This window comes from Buteo buteo, chromosome 28 (assembly GCF_964188355.1).
Source record: "Buteo buteo chromosome 28, bButBut1.hap1.1, whole genome shotgun sequence".
Lineage (NCBI taxonomy): Eukaryota > Metazoa > Chordata > Aves > Accipitriformes > Accipitridae > Buteo > Buteo buteo.
Window position 1 is genome coordinate 3630765 of NC_134198.1, and position 18225 is coordinate 3648989.

The 18225-nt window shown below is 41.8% G+C and overlaps 1 protein-coding gene across 2 annotated transcripts in view; it reads right to left on the reverse strand.

Annotated features, from left to right (window-relative positions):
• The window catches only part of TMEM117 (transmembrane protein 117), a 222478-nt gene that overhangs the window by 8052 nt on the left and 196201 nt on the right, over positions 1 to 18225 (reverse strand). For both annotated transcript variants that reach the window (XM_075059097.1, XM_075059096.1), the window contains one exon: positions 5215 to 5344. In XM_075059097.1, the coding sequence (XP_074915198.1) occupies positions 5215 to 5344 (130 nt within the window). The remainder of the gene's footprint in view (positions 1 to 5214; positions 5345 to 18225) is intronic.

An 18225-nucleotide genomic window follows, 5' to 3' on the forward strand; every position in this document is an offset into this window, starting at 1 on the left:
AACAGAACAGTCATGTCCTAGAAAAGAGATCTCGTGTAGAAGTCAGTCCTCAGCATCCCTCCTGAGGTCAAGAGGAAACGTGAAAATTCCACTTATTAAGGCTAGACTTAAGCGGCCTCATGCTGTGCAACCGCAGCCAGAGGCTAGTGTAGGAAATGTTGACTTTAGACTCTCATCTAAATCGCAATTTTTGTCTAAAAACATTCAGACACCTCTGTAAAACATTCAGGTACCTTCAAAATGTTCTTCCTATCTTCTGTCACGTTAGTGTTATTAGCTAGATACATGCATACAGACCACTCACAGCTGAACTAAGCCGCAAATCCTCTGAGGTTTTTTCACATCTGTGTGCACGGACAGCTTTGTTTTTACCTCTAACCTTTCTATTTTTGCCCATGGGCTCCCTCCGGCTTCTCTGTGTAGCCGATGCTTGGCCTGAATCTAGACACACTTTTAACTCCGCAAGCCAGCCACGCTAGGCGTTCGCCAGCCAGGAAGGTGATGGTTTCTCCTTTGGGGGGAAGGGTACTCTGGCTAGACCAGCACTCAGAAAAACGTTTATAAACAGTCAGAAAAATCTCCCAACTGTTTTGATACCCAAGCCGTAACATTTCCTATTTGAAACTTATCCACATACTTGACAGCAGATGCTCCTGGATCTCCAGTGCTGCTATTAATGGGTACCAGCCAGGCCCCCTAGTGCCTTTTAACCATGAAAGAATCTGAAGTAACAAAATTTACTTTTAAGTTCTACAAATTTCCCTGGGTATTATAGAAACTAGGATAGACTATGTATTTTCATAAACAGCAGCCCAAGAAGGAAAACACACACTTTGCAATGAACCATCTGTCAAGGGAAATCCAGATGAGTTAAGCAGATGCAGGAATTCAAGTTATTTTTGATGTTCATAGATAAAAGCAGCTATCAAAACAGGATAGAAATATTTAATACTGAGTAGGTGCTTGCTAGGAGTTCCTAGATGCAAAGAAATTTGAGCAAAATGAGTTACTTGGTTACCAGTGAAAATAAGATATGTTTTTGATAGTAAGTTTAAAATTACACCGAAGCATATCAGCTACAGGCTGTAGATGTTAATTCAATATTACTGCCAACTTACAACATTGAGAAATCACAAGTCAGGCCTAAGAAAGCATGTTACTAGTTTAAAGTAGCAAGATGGATTAAAAATAATACACTTAGTACTGTTTTATTTATCTGCTTTTTTAGACATGGAGTTATGCAGAAACAACATGTCATTTTTTTTCCTCTGCAATCACGAGCTTTATTTTATGAAAGCTCAAATTCTCATGTAGCCACTGAATTCAGGAGCTAAGACTTTAAGACAAAATGGGGAAAAAAAAAAAAAAAAAAGCAACCATCTTAAGACTTGTGATAAAATCAGGAGAGTTGGCAACACTGAGCATGTAACTGTGAAATCCTTCATCTGTACAGAATTGCATGAAGCCATTAAGCATACACCAACAGAAAGGTGGTTTAAAGTCCTTTAACCCTCTGAATGTCCCTTTACTTTGAGCTGCTGCTTTGTGGGACTGTTGCTCATTAGAGCAACCCAGCACCAAATAGGGCTGCTCAGGGGAGTCCTAGGGCTGCTCTTATTTATATCAAACAACAGTGACTAAAACAGACTGTAAAAGAACGTATGAAGAATAAAGTTTGCCAGGAAAAAGATGGTAAATGTTGTTTCAGCCATGCTTTCTTTCTCTTTGCTATTTGGGAGAAAAGGGTTTCCAGTTTCTACAAATCAGGGCACAGGTCACAGATTTACAGCCTGATTTTATCCCTATAGCAAGTACCCTCAGCGAGTTTGCCGATGACACCAAGCTGTGTGGTGCGGTCGACACGCTGGAGGGAAGGGATGCCATCCAGAGGGACCTCGACAGGCTTGAGAGGTGGGTCCGTGCAAACCTCATGAAGTTCAGCAAGGCCAAGTGCAAGGTCCTGCACATGGGTCGGGGCAATCCCAAGCACAAATACAGGCTGGGCAGAGAATGGATTGATGCTGCCCTGCGGAGAAAGACTTGGGGGTGTTGGTTGATGAGAAGCTCAACATGAGCCGGCAATGTGTGTCTGCAGCCTAGAAAGCCAACCATATCCCAGGCTGCATCAAAAGAAGCGTGACCAGCAGGTCGAGGGAGGGGATTCTCCCCCTCTACTCTGCTCTGGTGAGACCCCACCTGCAGTACTGCATCCACATCTGGGGGCCCCAACACAAGAAGGACATGGACCTGTTCCAACAAGTCCAGAGGAGGGCCATGAAGATGATCAGGGGGCTGGAGCACCTCTGCTATGAAGACAGGCTGAGAGAGTTGGGGTTGTTCAGCCTGGAGAAGAGAAGGCTCTGGGGAGACCTTACAGCAGCCTTCCAGTACCTAAAGGGGGGCTACAGGAAAGATGGGGAGAGACTTTTTACCAGGGAGTGTAGTGATAGGACAAGGGGTAATGGCTTTAAACTGAAAGAGGGTAGATTTAGATTAGATGTAAGGAAGAAGTTCCTCACTGCGAGGGCGGTGAGGCACTGGAAGAGGTTGCCCAGAGAAGTTGTGGCTGCCCCATCCCTGGCAGTGTTCAAGGCCAGGTTGGATGGGGCTTGGAGCAACCTGGTCTAGTGGAAGGTGTCCCTGCCCATGGCAAGGGGGTTGGAACTAGATGATCTTTAAGGTCCCTTCCAACCCAAACCATTCCTTGGTTCTATGATTCTACTAAAATAAACGATATTCAGGCCTTAGTCTTCTTTTCCTGCTTGTTACTAAAAAGAAGTTCTATGGTTATATTTCACATTCTGGATCCCATTTATTAAACAGGGCTTAAATACAGCAGGCTTCCTGCCATTATCAGTGTCCTACCCCCGTGTCATCTGCTGCAGTTGCATTCATGCACATCACTCTCTACCCTCATTTTAGTTTGGATTACATTCATCTTGTTACACATATATTGAACCAGTTCTTTCTTTCTTTTATTAGCTCCTTGATTTGAGTAGAAAATTACAAGTATCGACACATCCACACAATAACTAGAGCTTGAAAATGATCCAAGATTATACCCTAACCTAAGACAAGAACTGATGGCAAGAACAGATGGTTCAAGCAAAACTTACCCAAAGGGAGGTTCTTGTGCCATGTGTTATGGCTGCTTATTAGATCTCCTAAAGGGTGGTGCAGCACCGAGATAAAACAGGCACTCAGTAGACAGAGTACGTGATGTGCAGTCAAATGGATTGATTTGTCTAGTGAATCTAATAAATGGATCTTGTTAATGCTGAGCAGGGAAAAATATTCCTCAGCCCCTATTCATTAGCTCATCCTCATTAAAAGAATGCCTTCTCACCAGAAAATCAGAGAGGCCTCCAGTCCTCTCTGCAGAAGACTCTACAATGCATAAATACTGGTTTCTCTCAGTTGGTCTGTTCTCAAACAGCAGCACTGCTAGCAGCTGCATTTCTGATCCCTAATTTATGTTCCTTGCTGTTGCTTATTCTTTGCTCTTCCCTGATTATCACCAATATCCCTGTCCCTTCTACAATGCAAAACTGTTCTTTGCCCTTCAGTCCCTCTTCTACCACCCATTGTTTTTCATCTACTTTAATTATATCCTGAGCTTCTGTACCTGATGGGGCAGCCCACCCTTCCATGCTTCAGTCATTGTTCATGCTCCTCTGTGCACCCATTCCGCTCCTCCTCCTTATACAATGGAGTAACTGCTGGGCATCTGGGAGCCTTGTGGAACTGAGTCCCTCCAAATTCATGCTCTAGTCTTGAGAAACAGAAAAAAAATCTTTTTCGCTATCCCTGAATACCATGCCTATTATTCACATCAAATATTTGATGCTTATACTATTACTTTTTTTCTCCTTTCCCTTTTTGCTCACTTGGGAGAGAAAAATGTGTTCGTCATGTACACATCCCATCTTCTCTCACCTTACACCTTTTAGTTACTGACCATGAGATCATTTACTTCATCCTGCTCCATAAACCACTAGTGTCTCATTCAGACATGCCCCAGCCCTTCTTTCTTCTTGCTGTCTGTCTGTTCTCTCTCAGTATTCCAGCAGGGCACCTACAACCAATTTTGAAAAATTTTCTATCCCTCCATCTGTACTTCCTACTGGCCCATTTGCCTTCCCCCATTCAATAGCCAGCAGGTAACTTTTGCACTCATTTTTCTCTTCTTTTCTGTTTTTTAATCTCAGATTTCTACCTTCTCTGCTGAAAATGCCTTTTCTGAGGCCTCATTCAGCCTGTCTTGACTGAGTCCTGGGTTCATCATTCTTTCCTCCTTGGCGCATTCTCTTCCCTTGGCTTTTGCTGCCTGGTGAGCTTGTGACTCACCTGCTAGCTCTTGGCCTTATCTTTTTATCATCTCTGAATGCTCCTTTTGTCCCTGCTCTGCAGGGAGTTTCATATGGCTGTGTCATTGGATGCCCTCATCTATCTTACTCCTGTACAGTATCATGTCCTGTGATTGTTTATATTAGCAGTTGAAGACCCCTGTCAATCCACACCTGCCTTCTTTTGCTATCCGTTATTATCCAACTCTTCCCAATGTAGAGAGAGGAGCTATGCTCCTTCTGCATAGCTTGAAGGTAAAACCAAAATATTTATCCCTGTTTAACCTTCTTCTCTTTTTCATTCCCTACTGTTATTAAAATACTGTCTCACAGTATGCAAGGATCAGGTACTTTTTATCTATAGGTACCATCCATTTGAATAACTGCAATTCTATTTTATTTGAGGTTATTTAACTGTCTGCTTCTGGTTAGATGACTGATGGAAGTATGGTTATGAGTGGCCTTTGCCAGATGAGAATGACCGAAGTTATGAAAAGATATTAGCATAAATCACAGCAAAGGCATCTGAAAGCATAAGAGTTCTGAAAATGAAATAAGCTGCTAATTCCCCTGGAGAGTAATTTTAGATAAAAGATCTCTGAAGCTACATTAGGTATTACTTAGTGTCACAAGAAGTTGCTGAAATCCATGAAAAACAGCAGGTCCCTGATTCGTAAGATACAGGTTCCTCATTTCCCTGAGACATTTATATATGGATGATGTGGATATGGACAGATAAACAGATAGAAAAATAGTAATCTGGGACACACACACACACAAATTATGTGGTTAAGAACATGTTAGCCTACATTTATTGCACAGAAGCAGTTCACTGTGTGACTGCGTCACAATCTGTAAGATTACATACCTGTTATATGTATGTGATATTCCTCTTTGAAGATCTTTTGGAAATAAGGTACTTTGAACTGCATGTGTGCAGATGGCAAGCCTGGAAGATTCACTTCAACATCACCCATAAAATGTGGAAACTCCCAGTCCTGTTAAAAAAAGAAAAGTAAGAGCCTAAACATAAGCTTTCATGGTATATTTTTGCCCTTTAAAATGGCTTAAATTAATAAAAGGGAAAGGTTCTATTTTTAAGCCTCCCATTATTGGATTTTTCTTACTTTGACTGAACCACTTGAAATAGAATACCCTGTTTATATTAGACATTACAATATGATTTATACTTCAGCCCCATGTAATTATGTGTTTAAAAGTTCGCTTTGGACTGACAGTTGAGAACCCGCTGTACCAGCTGATAGTACAAAATAGTCTAAGCATATGAATACCTATATAGCGACCTTGCAATACCAGTTACAACTTCTGTTACTGATTTGGCAAACAGTTTATAGGTAAGAAAGTGGCAAAGAAGGCCTTACCCTTTCAAATATTTCATATATCTGTATTCTACTTGTTCAGCTTATAGGGTGTTTTCTGTATTTGGTCTTAATACATCTAAATAAACACTGCCTGCAAGCGCAGGCCCTTCAGCATAATCTGCCTGAATCAATCCAAGCACAGTTTTCTCTACTGCTGTATTTCAGCTGACAAGGTAATGCTGGAAATGTGGAAGCTCTTACCCACCATTATCCCTGTTTTGGTAGTATGTGGTAACCCAGCTGAGGAGGAGCTGCATTTAAAGGAATTTTTCACTTGGTTATCTGCACCCACCATCAGTCACTTGGAAACAGGTATAACAGCATGGCTCGTTAGAGCCCAAACTGAAAGCCTAGCGCTAGTGCTAGAATCAGTACGATTACCGCCAGAGAAATCACTCTGTGTGCTGCAGACTGTTGGTGATCTGCTGTTAAAAACACACTGGCCCTGTTCCCATGCACAGCCCTGGATTTGTATCCCACAAGTTAGTGCAACAAGCACCTGGATGACTAAAAGTAAGACAAAGGAATCTGTAAAGTGAGGAGCTCTGTCAGTGACTAGTGCTTCCTTCACATGAAAGCCATTCCAGCGCAGCCATCTCCCCAGAAGAACCAATTCCATTTTTTTTTTTCTTTTTTTTTTTCAGTTTTATAAGGCTGGAAAGTTTCCTAGCAGGGTAATGAAAAAAAATTATTCAAAACTAAGAATCATCACTGAAAGATAAATCACTATATATAACTTAACTTCCAAGAATTCCTAAGCCCTCCAACATTTTCTGCAGCGGAAGGGAAATAGAAGAGTTTTATCAGCAGGGAATAGCATGGCCCAAACACTAACAGTAGCTGATTTGTGCTAACTCCTTGTGATACTGAGTTAAACGAACTAATAGGAGTACAAGCAAGGAGAAAACCTGACCCTCTGTACCTGGTTCTCAATGTTCACAGTGATACAGAAAGTACCAATTTGCAGATGCAGAAGATAAGAGAAATAAGGATGCTCCCCTTTTGCCTTATCACTACCACAACACATGCACTCCTGGTCATGAGATATGGTAATAACTGCCAGCTGCACAATCCCTTATGCTGCATCTGTAACCATCCCCTTGCAGGTGGTAGACAGCCAAAAAGTGCCCAAAGATAAAATTTTTTGGGGCGTACACTCTCAGTTTACAGTATCTAATATATATCTCTGGACTAGTGTCTCACGTTAAGCCATACATACTCTCACCCAGGAATAAATAGGAAGAAATATATTAAATATTCCTGAAGATAAACAAATGGAGACCTGTGGACTCTGCATTAGAAATAAGTAAATGTGGGACTATAAATCCAGCCTCCTGCTCTTGGCTTGCCCCAATACTTCTACTATGCCGTTTGCTGATTTACAGATAAAATTCCACTGTACAGAATTTTGCATTGGACTGTGTCTTTGCATCTGAGTTTTATAAAAAAGTTCAGCATTTTTTCTGATCTGTATGAATATTACCTGATAATGAGTAACTAGAATGCCAGCTCTGTCAGATGTGCAATTTACTGTATTATTTGTCTCAGCAAACAACTACTGAGACTGGAAAATGTTTCACAAAACAAAAGCAAACCAGAGAGATCCAACCTCAGCAGTGTGCTCCTGTTTACATAGAACAGACAGGTGAGTGGAGATCCCATTAGAAAAATACATATTTGACACTCCAAACTATGGCTACCTTTCACGTGTACATTATTTCCCATTTTCTACATATATACCCCATACCGTATGAAGCATGCCTGAAGTGTATCATGACCTCTGTTACCCTGTAGCCCTGTAATACGGTATTTCCATCGCTAGAGAGATGGGCACACGCTGGCACTGGAGACCTCACAGCTGTAAACGACTCACCAGTGCTCAGCTAAAGAAATGCAGATCTGGGGCTGGACAAAACTGCTTTTCAGGCTAACAAGGAGAACAAAAAAGTATCTAACATACATGAAAGGCACTGCGTATAGTAAACCTGGCTGCAACGTGGAGCTTCAGGTCACTGAAGAAACAGCGAGGTCTAAAAGTGTGTTAGCAAACATAAAAATGCCCCCAAGTGGATCCTGGAGTGAGGAAAAAGGAACCGTCACGATGAACGTCACGACCTTCCCAGCAAAGGACTCCAGATGCCCATGAGACACTGTAATGCCCCCACTGGCCCCCACCAGACTGAAACTGCCCATTTCGGGACCCGCAGGAACTGGGGGAGGGTGGACGAAACACCAGGAAAAGCAGTAGAAGCCAAGAAGTGTGTGTTTAACAATTTTGACATTAATATTACTGAAACTTTTTTCTGCACGGAAGTATTATTTTCTGTAATAATTAGATCTCAACTAATAATGATGCAGGGAAACACTGTTAAAATTGAAATGATACCAATAATAAATTCTTGGCTTTATGTATAAGGTGTTTCTTCTTCACCCATAAATAACTTTTTGAATGTAACACCTTTATCAGTATGATTATAAAATCTGTTATTTAACAACAGACCCACTGGAAATACAGAAATAAAATTAAAAAAACCCAACAAAATAAACCAAAACACAATAAAATGTACTTGAAAGCAATATTAAAAAAAGGAAACTAAAATAATGAGTTAAACTTACTGACTTCCATGAAAGTCACTACAGCTACAGCACTTAGGAAAATGAAGCTTCAATTTAGGTGATTAAATAGCCTTTGGGGTTTCATTTGGCTCACAGCTTTGGCAAGTGTGAGCATTTACTGTCCATGTAGTGACATTATCACCTGCGGACACCGAGCTGTAGTATTATTATTGTGCAGGAGAAGAGCAGATGACTATTAACTTTTCAGGCTAATGCCAGTATCAGGTTGTCAAATCCAAACCCAACAAAGTGGCCATTTTGCTACCTAGATTCTAAGAGAGCGTTGTCCAAAATCTTTTGACTCTGTTATAATTTTTTTCCTTACTGACATGCAAAAGACAATTTCAGCAATATCCAGAAAAGCATTCTTCCAAGAAATTCAAGGTGCCTAGAAGGAATATCTACCTCATTTATTAATAGGTCCACTAATAGCACAAAGGTACAAGCCCATAAATCTAACCGCTTCCCTCTCTGGAACACAGCTCGGGTCTGCATCGTGCTTTCATACACGGCATTTTCCCTCTGTGGTCTCTGATATCAGTCTGTGCTATCAATCTGTGCTCACGTCCGGGACACGAGTGACATACGCTATGTTCTTTAAGTTCTCAGCTCGTAATTATGTGAAATTCACTTGATCAGCTTTAGTCCTTATTGCTGAGGTGCCCGTACTCTGCTGTATCCGGTATCTCATTAGGAACTGGGCCCAAAATACCATATTTAGAATGTACAACCATACTGTTAGCTCGTATTTGTATCTCTCATACTGCATGAACAGATTGCTTTTTCTTTAAATCCATCGGCACCAAATTTCTAATATTCATCTACTTCAGTGGTTTCCAACCTGGCGGGTCTGTAGCATACCTCTACGCAGTTTATGAAGAAGAAACCAACCCAGAACCAGCAGGCTTAAATCAGCCGCACAGAGGTCTCTAACCTCACCGGCAAGTTTTGTGGGATGTGCAAAGCAAATGAGGTTACTGCCTCATTTCACTCTAGTCATCAGGAAAGGGCAGCCAGAGGATGAATTTAAGATCACTGAGGGGTTCATCCTAGTGTTGCCATGGGCAAAGGGAGCACCTCTAATTTCCATCAGCTACCTCATTAAGCCCAGAAGCACAGACAAAACTGGATGCTGCAAAAGAGGAGAACATGGTATTTTGATTTTTCCCCCCTTTGCTTCCAGTTCCCCACGCCAAACGAACGCACACACACTCTCTGCTGCAATGCCAGGTATTGGTTTAAGACCCCACAGTGGAGCTGGCAGCACTGATTTGGTACGTCTGTAAATAAAGCTATTTTTAGGAATGGTAACTGAGCATCAAAGCCACAATTTCTGATAGGATCTGGCTCTTCCCTGCCATCACCTGAGGAAAAGAGAAGCCGTTGCCTGGGGAAGCCCTGTCCTGACCCTGAGCCAGGACACGCGGTTGCCCTGGGGCTCCTGGCCAGCAACACCCAGCACCCTGGGCTGGCTGCAGGATTGCTCCTTGCTGCTCGGTGGGTTTTACTGCAGGCTCCCGGCTGAGTCTCCCAACCCCGGAGAAGCAGGACCAGGTGCCGGCAGGATTCAGCAAGGATGATAAGCTGTGTGGGAGGGCGATGCTTAGCCCTCAGCCGACTCCATCCCATGCTTCGTGCACGCACGACCCCGCGTCCCTCAGCCACCGGCCCCTTTCCGCCCGGGGAAAACTGCCACAGAGAAGGTGGGACCGGGATTAAAACCCAGTAACGATTCATGGTAAACAAACGTGCCACGCTTTCATCTCTCCTCCTGTCTGGATGTAGCTCATAGGGTGTTTGGTACACAGTAAATATGAAATAACACTAAAAATAATATAAACACTGTGCAGATATGATCATGAAAGAGGACAAATGCACACTGAATATTTCTGCTTTAAGTGGTGATGATATATGCTATATTTAATGCTAGGAACGCATCTGTACTTTAACCCCCTCAGAATAATAAATAAACAAACATAGAGGGAAGGAACTGAGAAAAGGCATATATGAATGTGTATATGTGTGCTTGTTCCAGAAACTGCCTACAGCAGTTTTTATTTAATTTATTAAAATCCTTTTAACTTATGAGGTAGAAGACTCTGCGTTTTCAGGTATCTTTGCATCTCTTAGATAGCTTTGTTTCAACTCTCAGAACATGGCAGACAGGCAGACAGCTAGAGGAAATTTAATGAGAGGCAATGGCTGTATATTCTTGCAAGTGTTTGAAGTAAGAAATGAACAGCTGGAATTCAGAGACAAAGGCCCGACTCCTCTGTGGTTATCTCTAACTTCATTGCAGTGCTGCAACTTGCAGTGATCTCTGCAGCTGAGATCTCTGCAGCTGTGAGCTGCTAAAGTACAAACATCATTTTAATATTTCATTCAAACGTACGTAAGAAGGGAAGTCAGCAGCCATGACTAGAACTCACTTTCATGCCCGTGAGATCAAATCTACCGCTCAGTTTCTGGCCTTCTGTTCTTTGCCGATACCTTATTTAAATAGGAAGAAAGTTTGATAGACATTGTGGTTTTTAGCCCTCACTAAACGAAAAATATACATTACACTTAACATTGCCACCTGTACACTTGTATGGCTTCAGTGGGACTACTTGGCTCCCACGGTGCAAGATGACACGCTCTTCTTCAAAAGACCTCCTGCTTCACGTTGGTACTATCAGTGCTAATCTATTCATAGTTTTCACTTCCAGAAAGTTTTATTTGATCTGCTCATCTGTTTTGGCTTCACCTGCTTGGATTGTTACTGGCAATAACAATCACAAAACCCCATCAGGAACTGTGGCACAAAGTCCCTAATTGCAGACACAGCTACACCTTTTATCCCTTAGTCGTGATTTAAAGAATTCAAAATATGGAAAATCCACTGTAACAGTGGAGTCACTGCTTCAGTTGAGCTCCAAGCTGCTGAGACAGAAGACTGAAGACAGCTTCCAGGACCAGACACGGCTACAGAAAGGCTATGCCTGCGCTATATGGCAATGTAAGGCATGGACATACCCACAACCTTGCTTTTGTTCTCCATCATCTTTGTGTTCTCCTCCTCAGTCTTTGCTTAGCTTCTCCAAGCTCCTGGCCCTTCTCTAGAACCATCACTGCAAGTCTTGCTCATTTTCTCCCTTATTTGAGAAAATGATAATAAGATGGCAATAACTCACTCCTTGAGAGTAAAAGCAGCAATACAGCCTCTTTTTATGTGTGTGCCTGGCCTTGAATGACCCCTTCCATTAAAAAATCATTACAGAATACTTTAGTCTATTATCCATTTCTGCTTATTTAAAGGCAACAATTCCCAGGCCACCCAGGTCCCAAACAAGCCCTGGGTCTCTGCACTTACACACTAATGCATTTTGAGCCTAGACAAAGCTGTGTACGCATATGTCCTCAAAACAGTGACCCTTGTTACTGAAATGTCGGAATTGGTATTTAGCTTTTCCACAGCAAGCACAAAGTAGTATCAAAATTTCAGACCACCTAAAATAAGTAGTGCTTGCATTTCACTGAAATCCATGCCTATAGTCACTGGCAGATGCCTGATTTGTGATGATGGCACTCCCTCTCTCTCCCCTGTGACTATAGCTTGGGTATCATCTTCTATTCACTCCTCACAACCTGGTAGTGCCTTGATACTGCAGATCTGTTCTGCATAACATATCAGAGATATGACAATTCCTATCAAACCCCACAGCTAAAATTTTTATCGAGGCTCTCATCATCTGCTGTTCAGTTACATCGGCATCTTTCCCTCTGGCCTTCACAAGTGCAGTTGTTCTCCACTGATACAGAAATGCTGCTGCAAAGACCATTCTCCTACTCTGTTTCTTTAACCACGTCATTCTTTTCTTTGATCAAAAAAAATATAGGCCACTTCCTTTTATATTCAAATCCCTTCAGATCTTTCACTACCCTAGGTACAGACTGTCTATATGACAGCTGCTCCTTCAATCACTCTATAAATTCAGGCTACGAATCTTTTCTCTATTTAAAGAAACTTTCCCCTGTGCAGTTCCCTATCAGCTGCAGAGCTTCTCCTTTCTCGTTCTTTATAATATTCTTTGCTATGAGAAACCGTGAGGATGTCACGCATTAGGTATCCTGGATTACCTGTCATCCTAAGGAAGTCACTATTGCTTATACCTGCCTGTCCAGCCAGCTGTAACTCTTGGCTTTTCTTTAGCAATGGAATGCTCCAGGAGTGGAGTGGTATTTTGGTTGTGTTTGAGCATCACCCAGCACAATAATGCTCCAGTCCATAGTGACCATTGCTAGTTCCTTGGTAGGACAAATATTGCTAGTAGTGTGAAGAATTAATGGCTATCCATTCTTTCTGTTACTTTAGGAACAAATTCTGTTTGAAAACAAGCCAGAGCACAAGAAGGACAGACTCTAGAAGGTCTCACATCTTGAGATGTGTAGTGACCAGGAACAACAGTAATCACCATTTCCCGCTGAGGGCAAGGACTGTCCTTTCTTACAGCTACCCTTTAAGTTTTAGCTACTCATGAGAGTCAAAGAGGAGCAAGGTGAAACAACTTTATCCATGCCAGAGGTGCAGCAGACATCACTAAGCACAGCCTCTGTGCACACCCAGAACGTCCTAGGAGCAAGTCCACCGGTTTCTCCATCAGGCAAATGTGAGGTCTCACATATCTCAGTGACACTGTGAGGTTCCTCTGCTTTGTAACTTGCTCTTGCCTGTTGATTAGCTATTCACAACTGCTCAAAATGCTGATTAAAAAAAGCTGCTCAAAAGTAAATGTTCTCCTATTTTGTCTCTGAGTTTCTCCAATTTTTGCAAGCTTTTGCTCTTGCTTTACTGTCTCACTCATGTCTGACCTTGGTTGAGCTAAATAGCTATCAGGTAGTTCATCAGGATGAGAGACACCAGTGTGAGCTTTTCTAGTTAATTCTTGAGTCTGATAAGCTGCTAAATAAAGTGGTAACGTTACAATATTATGCACCTGTAAGAGACAAAGAAATCAGCTCCTGCAAAGCAACTGTGTCTTGTTCCCTACATGAAACCTCCCTAAACCACTGGCAAGTCAGTCATAATGGTTCTTCTAACTACCTCAGCGACACACTTTATGAAAGCCATTTTTGTGGTGAATAGGAGAAATGAACATTCACTAATAATATGCAATACTTATATTTACAGATTTACTGAGACTACAGCTTGCTGTCAAGGGAAATCACAACAGAGTAGTCAATCTTTCTGGTACCCTAGAAGACCAAATATCTGACTATGATGTGGAGTACAAAAATAAATTTTAAATACATTACTATGCAATCATCTCCAACAATATGAGTACATATGCGCTAATACATGTACCAGTGCCTTGTGGAAAATATACTCACATCACAGCTGAACAGTAGTATGAAATTTGGAGCATTTCAGGATTTGTAAAGGCTGCTAATGCCATTTGTACCTATTTGAGAACAGTAAGCTCTACTCAGAGTTCTGAAGTCATTTTGCATTAAGGCAGCTGTCTCCAGCTAATTTCAGCTGCATTAAAATGTATATGGTCCCTTTCTCCTTCCAAATACCCACGTACATGAATTTCCTTGTTGCCTGATATTCAAATCTTAAGAGTGGTTTTTAGTGTTGCCTAAACCCAAGAAGATAGATTTGCAGTAAAATACCTGAGCAGTATTTTCCTCGCTATGAGCTTTGCAACATAATAAAAATGGTGTTACAGAAATGAAGAGTATCTGGAGCAAGGGGATTACTGTGTGTTGCTCACTGCAGATGGAAAGTAAATCAGCCACCTTAACACTAGAAATGGATGACTGAGGAGCCGTTCTGTTCTGGACAAAATCCTTTCAGATCATATGTGCTCTGAAGAGTTTTACCATCACCTGTTCTGAGAAAATTTGGGGCTGGTTACAAAAAAACCTATTAAATTGCCCTTTGGTATTAAGCGCGATCTGAAGTGGCAGGTTTGGACCAATGGTCTCAGTTTGAAACTTTCATCCAACTTGTTCTGGTTAATCTGTAACTGTAAATCACACATGTGCTTGTGCAGGGTTCAACTTGCTGTGATTATGGCAGTGAAACAGTAATATTAATTTTCTATTCAAGAAAAAACCAGGATTATATGCTGCGTTTGACTGATACTGAGAAAATTAATAGAGCTTAAGAAGATGACAGAAAGTAAAAACACCGGGTGCATATGGAATGCAGGGAGAAATGTGTCTCAAATTTAAATGTGGGGTTTGCAAACAACTCAGGGCAAATGCCCTGTCCTTTAAAAAAAAATCAGTAATAACTCTTTTCCAAAATTATTTTCCTGCTCCTAACTTGTGCTAATTAATACACCAGTTTTAATATATAAGGAAAGAAAAAGGAAACTGTGTGCAAATGTTGCAAGAAGAAAGGCTGACTTCACAAAACGTGGCTACCCGCACTTAAGTTTTTGTTTCAGGGACAACAGTAACATGGAACATATTTGGTCTTGCCAGCTCCCCCTCTTGTTTTTTTTTAGTTGAAGTTAAAATACTCTTCTGTGTCCTGAGTTTTAGCTTGCTAATAGGATTAGCAGCGGCAGCACACTGTACTTGCGACTGAGTTGCCTTCATTTCCTGAAGGCAACACATCCCGTTCCTGAAACCCTCCTTCACGCTCCCCCTCCAGCCCCATTTATCTTCAAAAGCTGTGGTGTGGCCATTAGGCACATCTGTTCCACAAGTAACAGCAGCTTGTTTGGTATCAGTTGGGGTGGCAGTAGGAAACACATACATTTTGTTTGCATAGCCATTATGTAAACACATCTGGGTAGCAAAAGAGGATATAAGGAAACACATAAAGCTCAGGAGGTGCGCACGTAAAAATAAAATCAGCTCCGCTTGCATATCAGTATCTCTGGAACGTGTTTTCAAGCTGCCATCAACAATCTAGAGTGCAAGTGAAAATGGATGTATGTTATATGGGTGTTTATTTTGTCCATTCTTACTGGCATTATACCTGCTGTCAAATCAGTCTCTAACATTTATTGTGTGGATTAGCTTGCCGCTCGCCGGGATGGGAACTAGCATCCAGCTAGCTCCCTTGTAGCCACCTGCCTTTAGGGGTCCTGGGCTCCCAGCTGAATCCCCCTCGGGGGGTTTCAGCCGCGTCCCGCTCCAGAAGCCTGATGAGCCACTCGGCTTGTCAGTACACGCTGCAAAGCAGATGTCCTCTCTCGCACTCGGAATACATAAGCCCTAACTGGCAACGACGGCTGGTCTAGTGACCTCTGAATACCTTTTCTGTGTTTGTCATGATCTACCTACTTTTTTCCATGAATCATCGTAATTTTAATAATCACACGAGACAGTTTCTCTCGCCTCCCTCACCAGGTCAGGAAGCTAAACAGCAGAACGCTCACCGAGCTGCTCTGGCGAGGTGCATCCTCATCAAATAGGAGCATCTCCCTTTGCCCCCTGCAATTAAAATTCAGCGCAAACCATCGCCTATTTCAACAGAATTTGAATGGAATGGCCCACTCTTCTGATAGAAATGGACTGGAAAAGCTCCTGGGAAGTACAAATCCATGAAAACAGAAGGAAAGAGCCTTCTTAACTGTACTGGTGCAAAATACAGGCTCAGTCCGGTGCGTGAGATACGGACTGCCAAATTCAGTAACAACGGACCCAGGAAACCCAAACCGCCAGCCCAGAGTCCTCAGCAGCTTTTTTGCCTGACAGTGTCCCCTCAGAGAGTGAGATGCTGAAGAGCAACTGGGTCTTCACCCACCACCTGGATGAGGAAAGAGGGATATGACCACAAAGGTGCTCCCCCGCCAGTTTAACAGAACAGACTGTGAAAGGTAAAATGAGAGATTCTTGCACCGGCAGCCTTCCCACCCCAGGTGAATTCTGGTGAGTACGCAACTCGGCACTGGATCAAGGCCTGAAAGTGATGTGCAGTGTGTTTTTATAAGTGTATTAAATTCTAACTGTATTATTCTATTATACTAAATAGTTTCCCAACTTCTAAAAAAAGACATTCTTAAATTACAAAACGATTTACTGAATCAGACACCAAACATACTCATCTTCATCAACACACAGAAGAAAAATTATGGGAAAATCCAGTTGCCAAGAACCATTTGTCATAAGATAATCCTTATTTCATTGTATTGTACATCATTTAACTAAAGGGACTCTGAGAAAAATAAGAAAAAAATAGTCTCCCTACGTAAGTACAGGTCTAGTAGTTTTATTATTTTCAGTAACAATAAGAGGCTACATAAAACTAGTGCACTGCTTGGATTATTATACTGTATCTTCCATAGAGACCACGGCATTACATTAGTCATTCACTGCAGTTCAGTGACATGAAATATCCTCTTATTACAGAGAGTGTATGTCACTTAATAGTTGCAGAAATTATTTACTTAAGCTCTCCCCTTCTCATCCGCCCTCCCCTCTCCAAAAATCCATTCATTTTCTTATCCCTTGGGGAAACGCCGCCAATACTCCCTGTATGTTATGCATACATAAATTACATGCCTTAAAGAAGGAACAAAATCATAAACCCAAAAATACAGCCTCCAATGTGAATAAAAATTAGGGAAGATAATTCTTCTCTACAGCCTCCTCTCTGACCCCAATGCAAAAGCTGCCTTCCTGAGTGTGAGAGAGGAAAAATGCAATTTCAGCTTTTTATACCAGAGCAATATATCTGCCTTTGCCAAGTGCATGCAGAAAACATGAACTTCATCCTAAAAGGTTTTCAGTGTTTAGAAACCACCTGGGAGAACTTGTCAAAAACACAGTGAACCAAGTTCTAATTGCACAAACTCACCCTGGTCTTGACAAACACAACAGTTTGGTTTGAAGTTCAAAACTGTTCCCATCAAAATCCTTGGGAGCAGAGAGAATGTTGCTAAGGTGTCTTTTTGAATCTCAAAGGCAAAATCAGAGGCTGGTGGTGTGCAATGAATGAAAGCGTTCTCCTAGTGAGATTTGAATCTAAATATAGCAACTATGCTGATCACAAGGAAAGGCTGAATTATAATTTAAAAAAAATGACAGATGAGACAGGGTGGACAACCTCAAAAGGTTTGGAAATTCAGTGTAGATAAGAAACCATATATACAGCACTTGGCAGAAGCTTATCCAAACTAACAGACCCTTCTGAAGGATGCCCTACTGCAACCCTTCTGTTCGGTCTTTACTTTTGATCTGCAAGAAATCCCTTTTCCCCCCCTCAATGCCAATGCTATTTTTGGAAGACAACTTGCTAATTTCCTTCCACAGAGAATTTTCTTTGGGGTCAATTGTAAGTACCCCACAAGCCCCTCTTTTTGGAGGGGAAGATGGACTTTTCCACTCTCTGTTGTTTGAGAAATTTGGCTTTCTTTCACCTACCTGCATAACTTTACATCTCCGAATCTTTGCCACTAGTAGTACTTAATGTGCTTTTCCTCTTGCTAGATTTTCTTCCATAATTTTCTCCTTAACATCTACAAGTGGTAGACTTAACTCAGTAGTTCATATTTTTAATTTTAAGAACTTTCCTGCCCAAAGTTTTGGGAAATGACACGCTGCCTGCTCTCAGGGACGCTGTTACAAGGGCAGCAAGCAGAAGCAGTATGCTGCCTGTAGATGAATGCGTGGCTTCCAAACTTCCAAGTATGACTCCAAAACTTTTAATTACTGGCATCAATGAATCAAGGGAGCTACATTACAGCAGCTGAGTGATTACTCTCTCAGTGTGATTAATAGACCAGGTGGGGTTTAAAAGGCAGGTCCTGTATGTAGAGGAGAGGTAGATGCATGTGGTTTTGGGCGAGTTCCAGCTTAACTAGTCAAAGCCATATAATGCAGACAGTTACCGAAACCTTCTGGACAGGAAAATATAGAATTCAAGCATTATTTTCAAT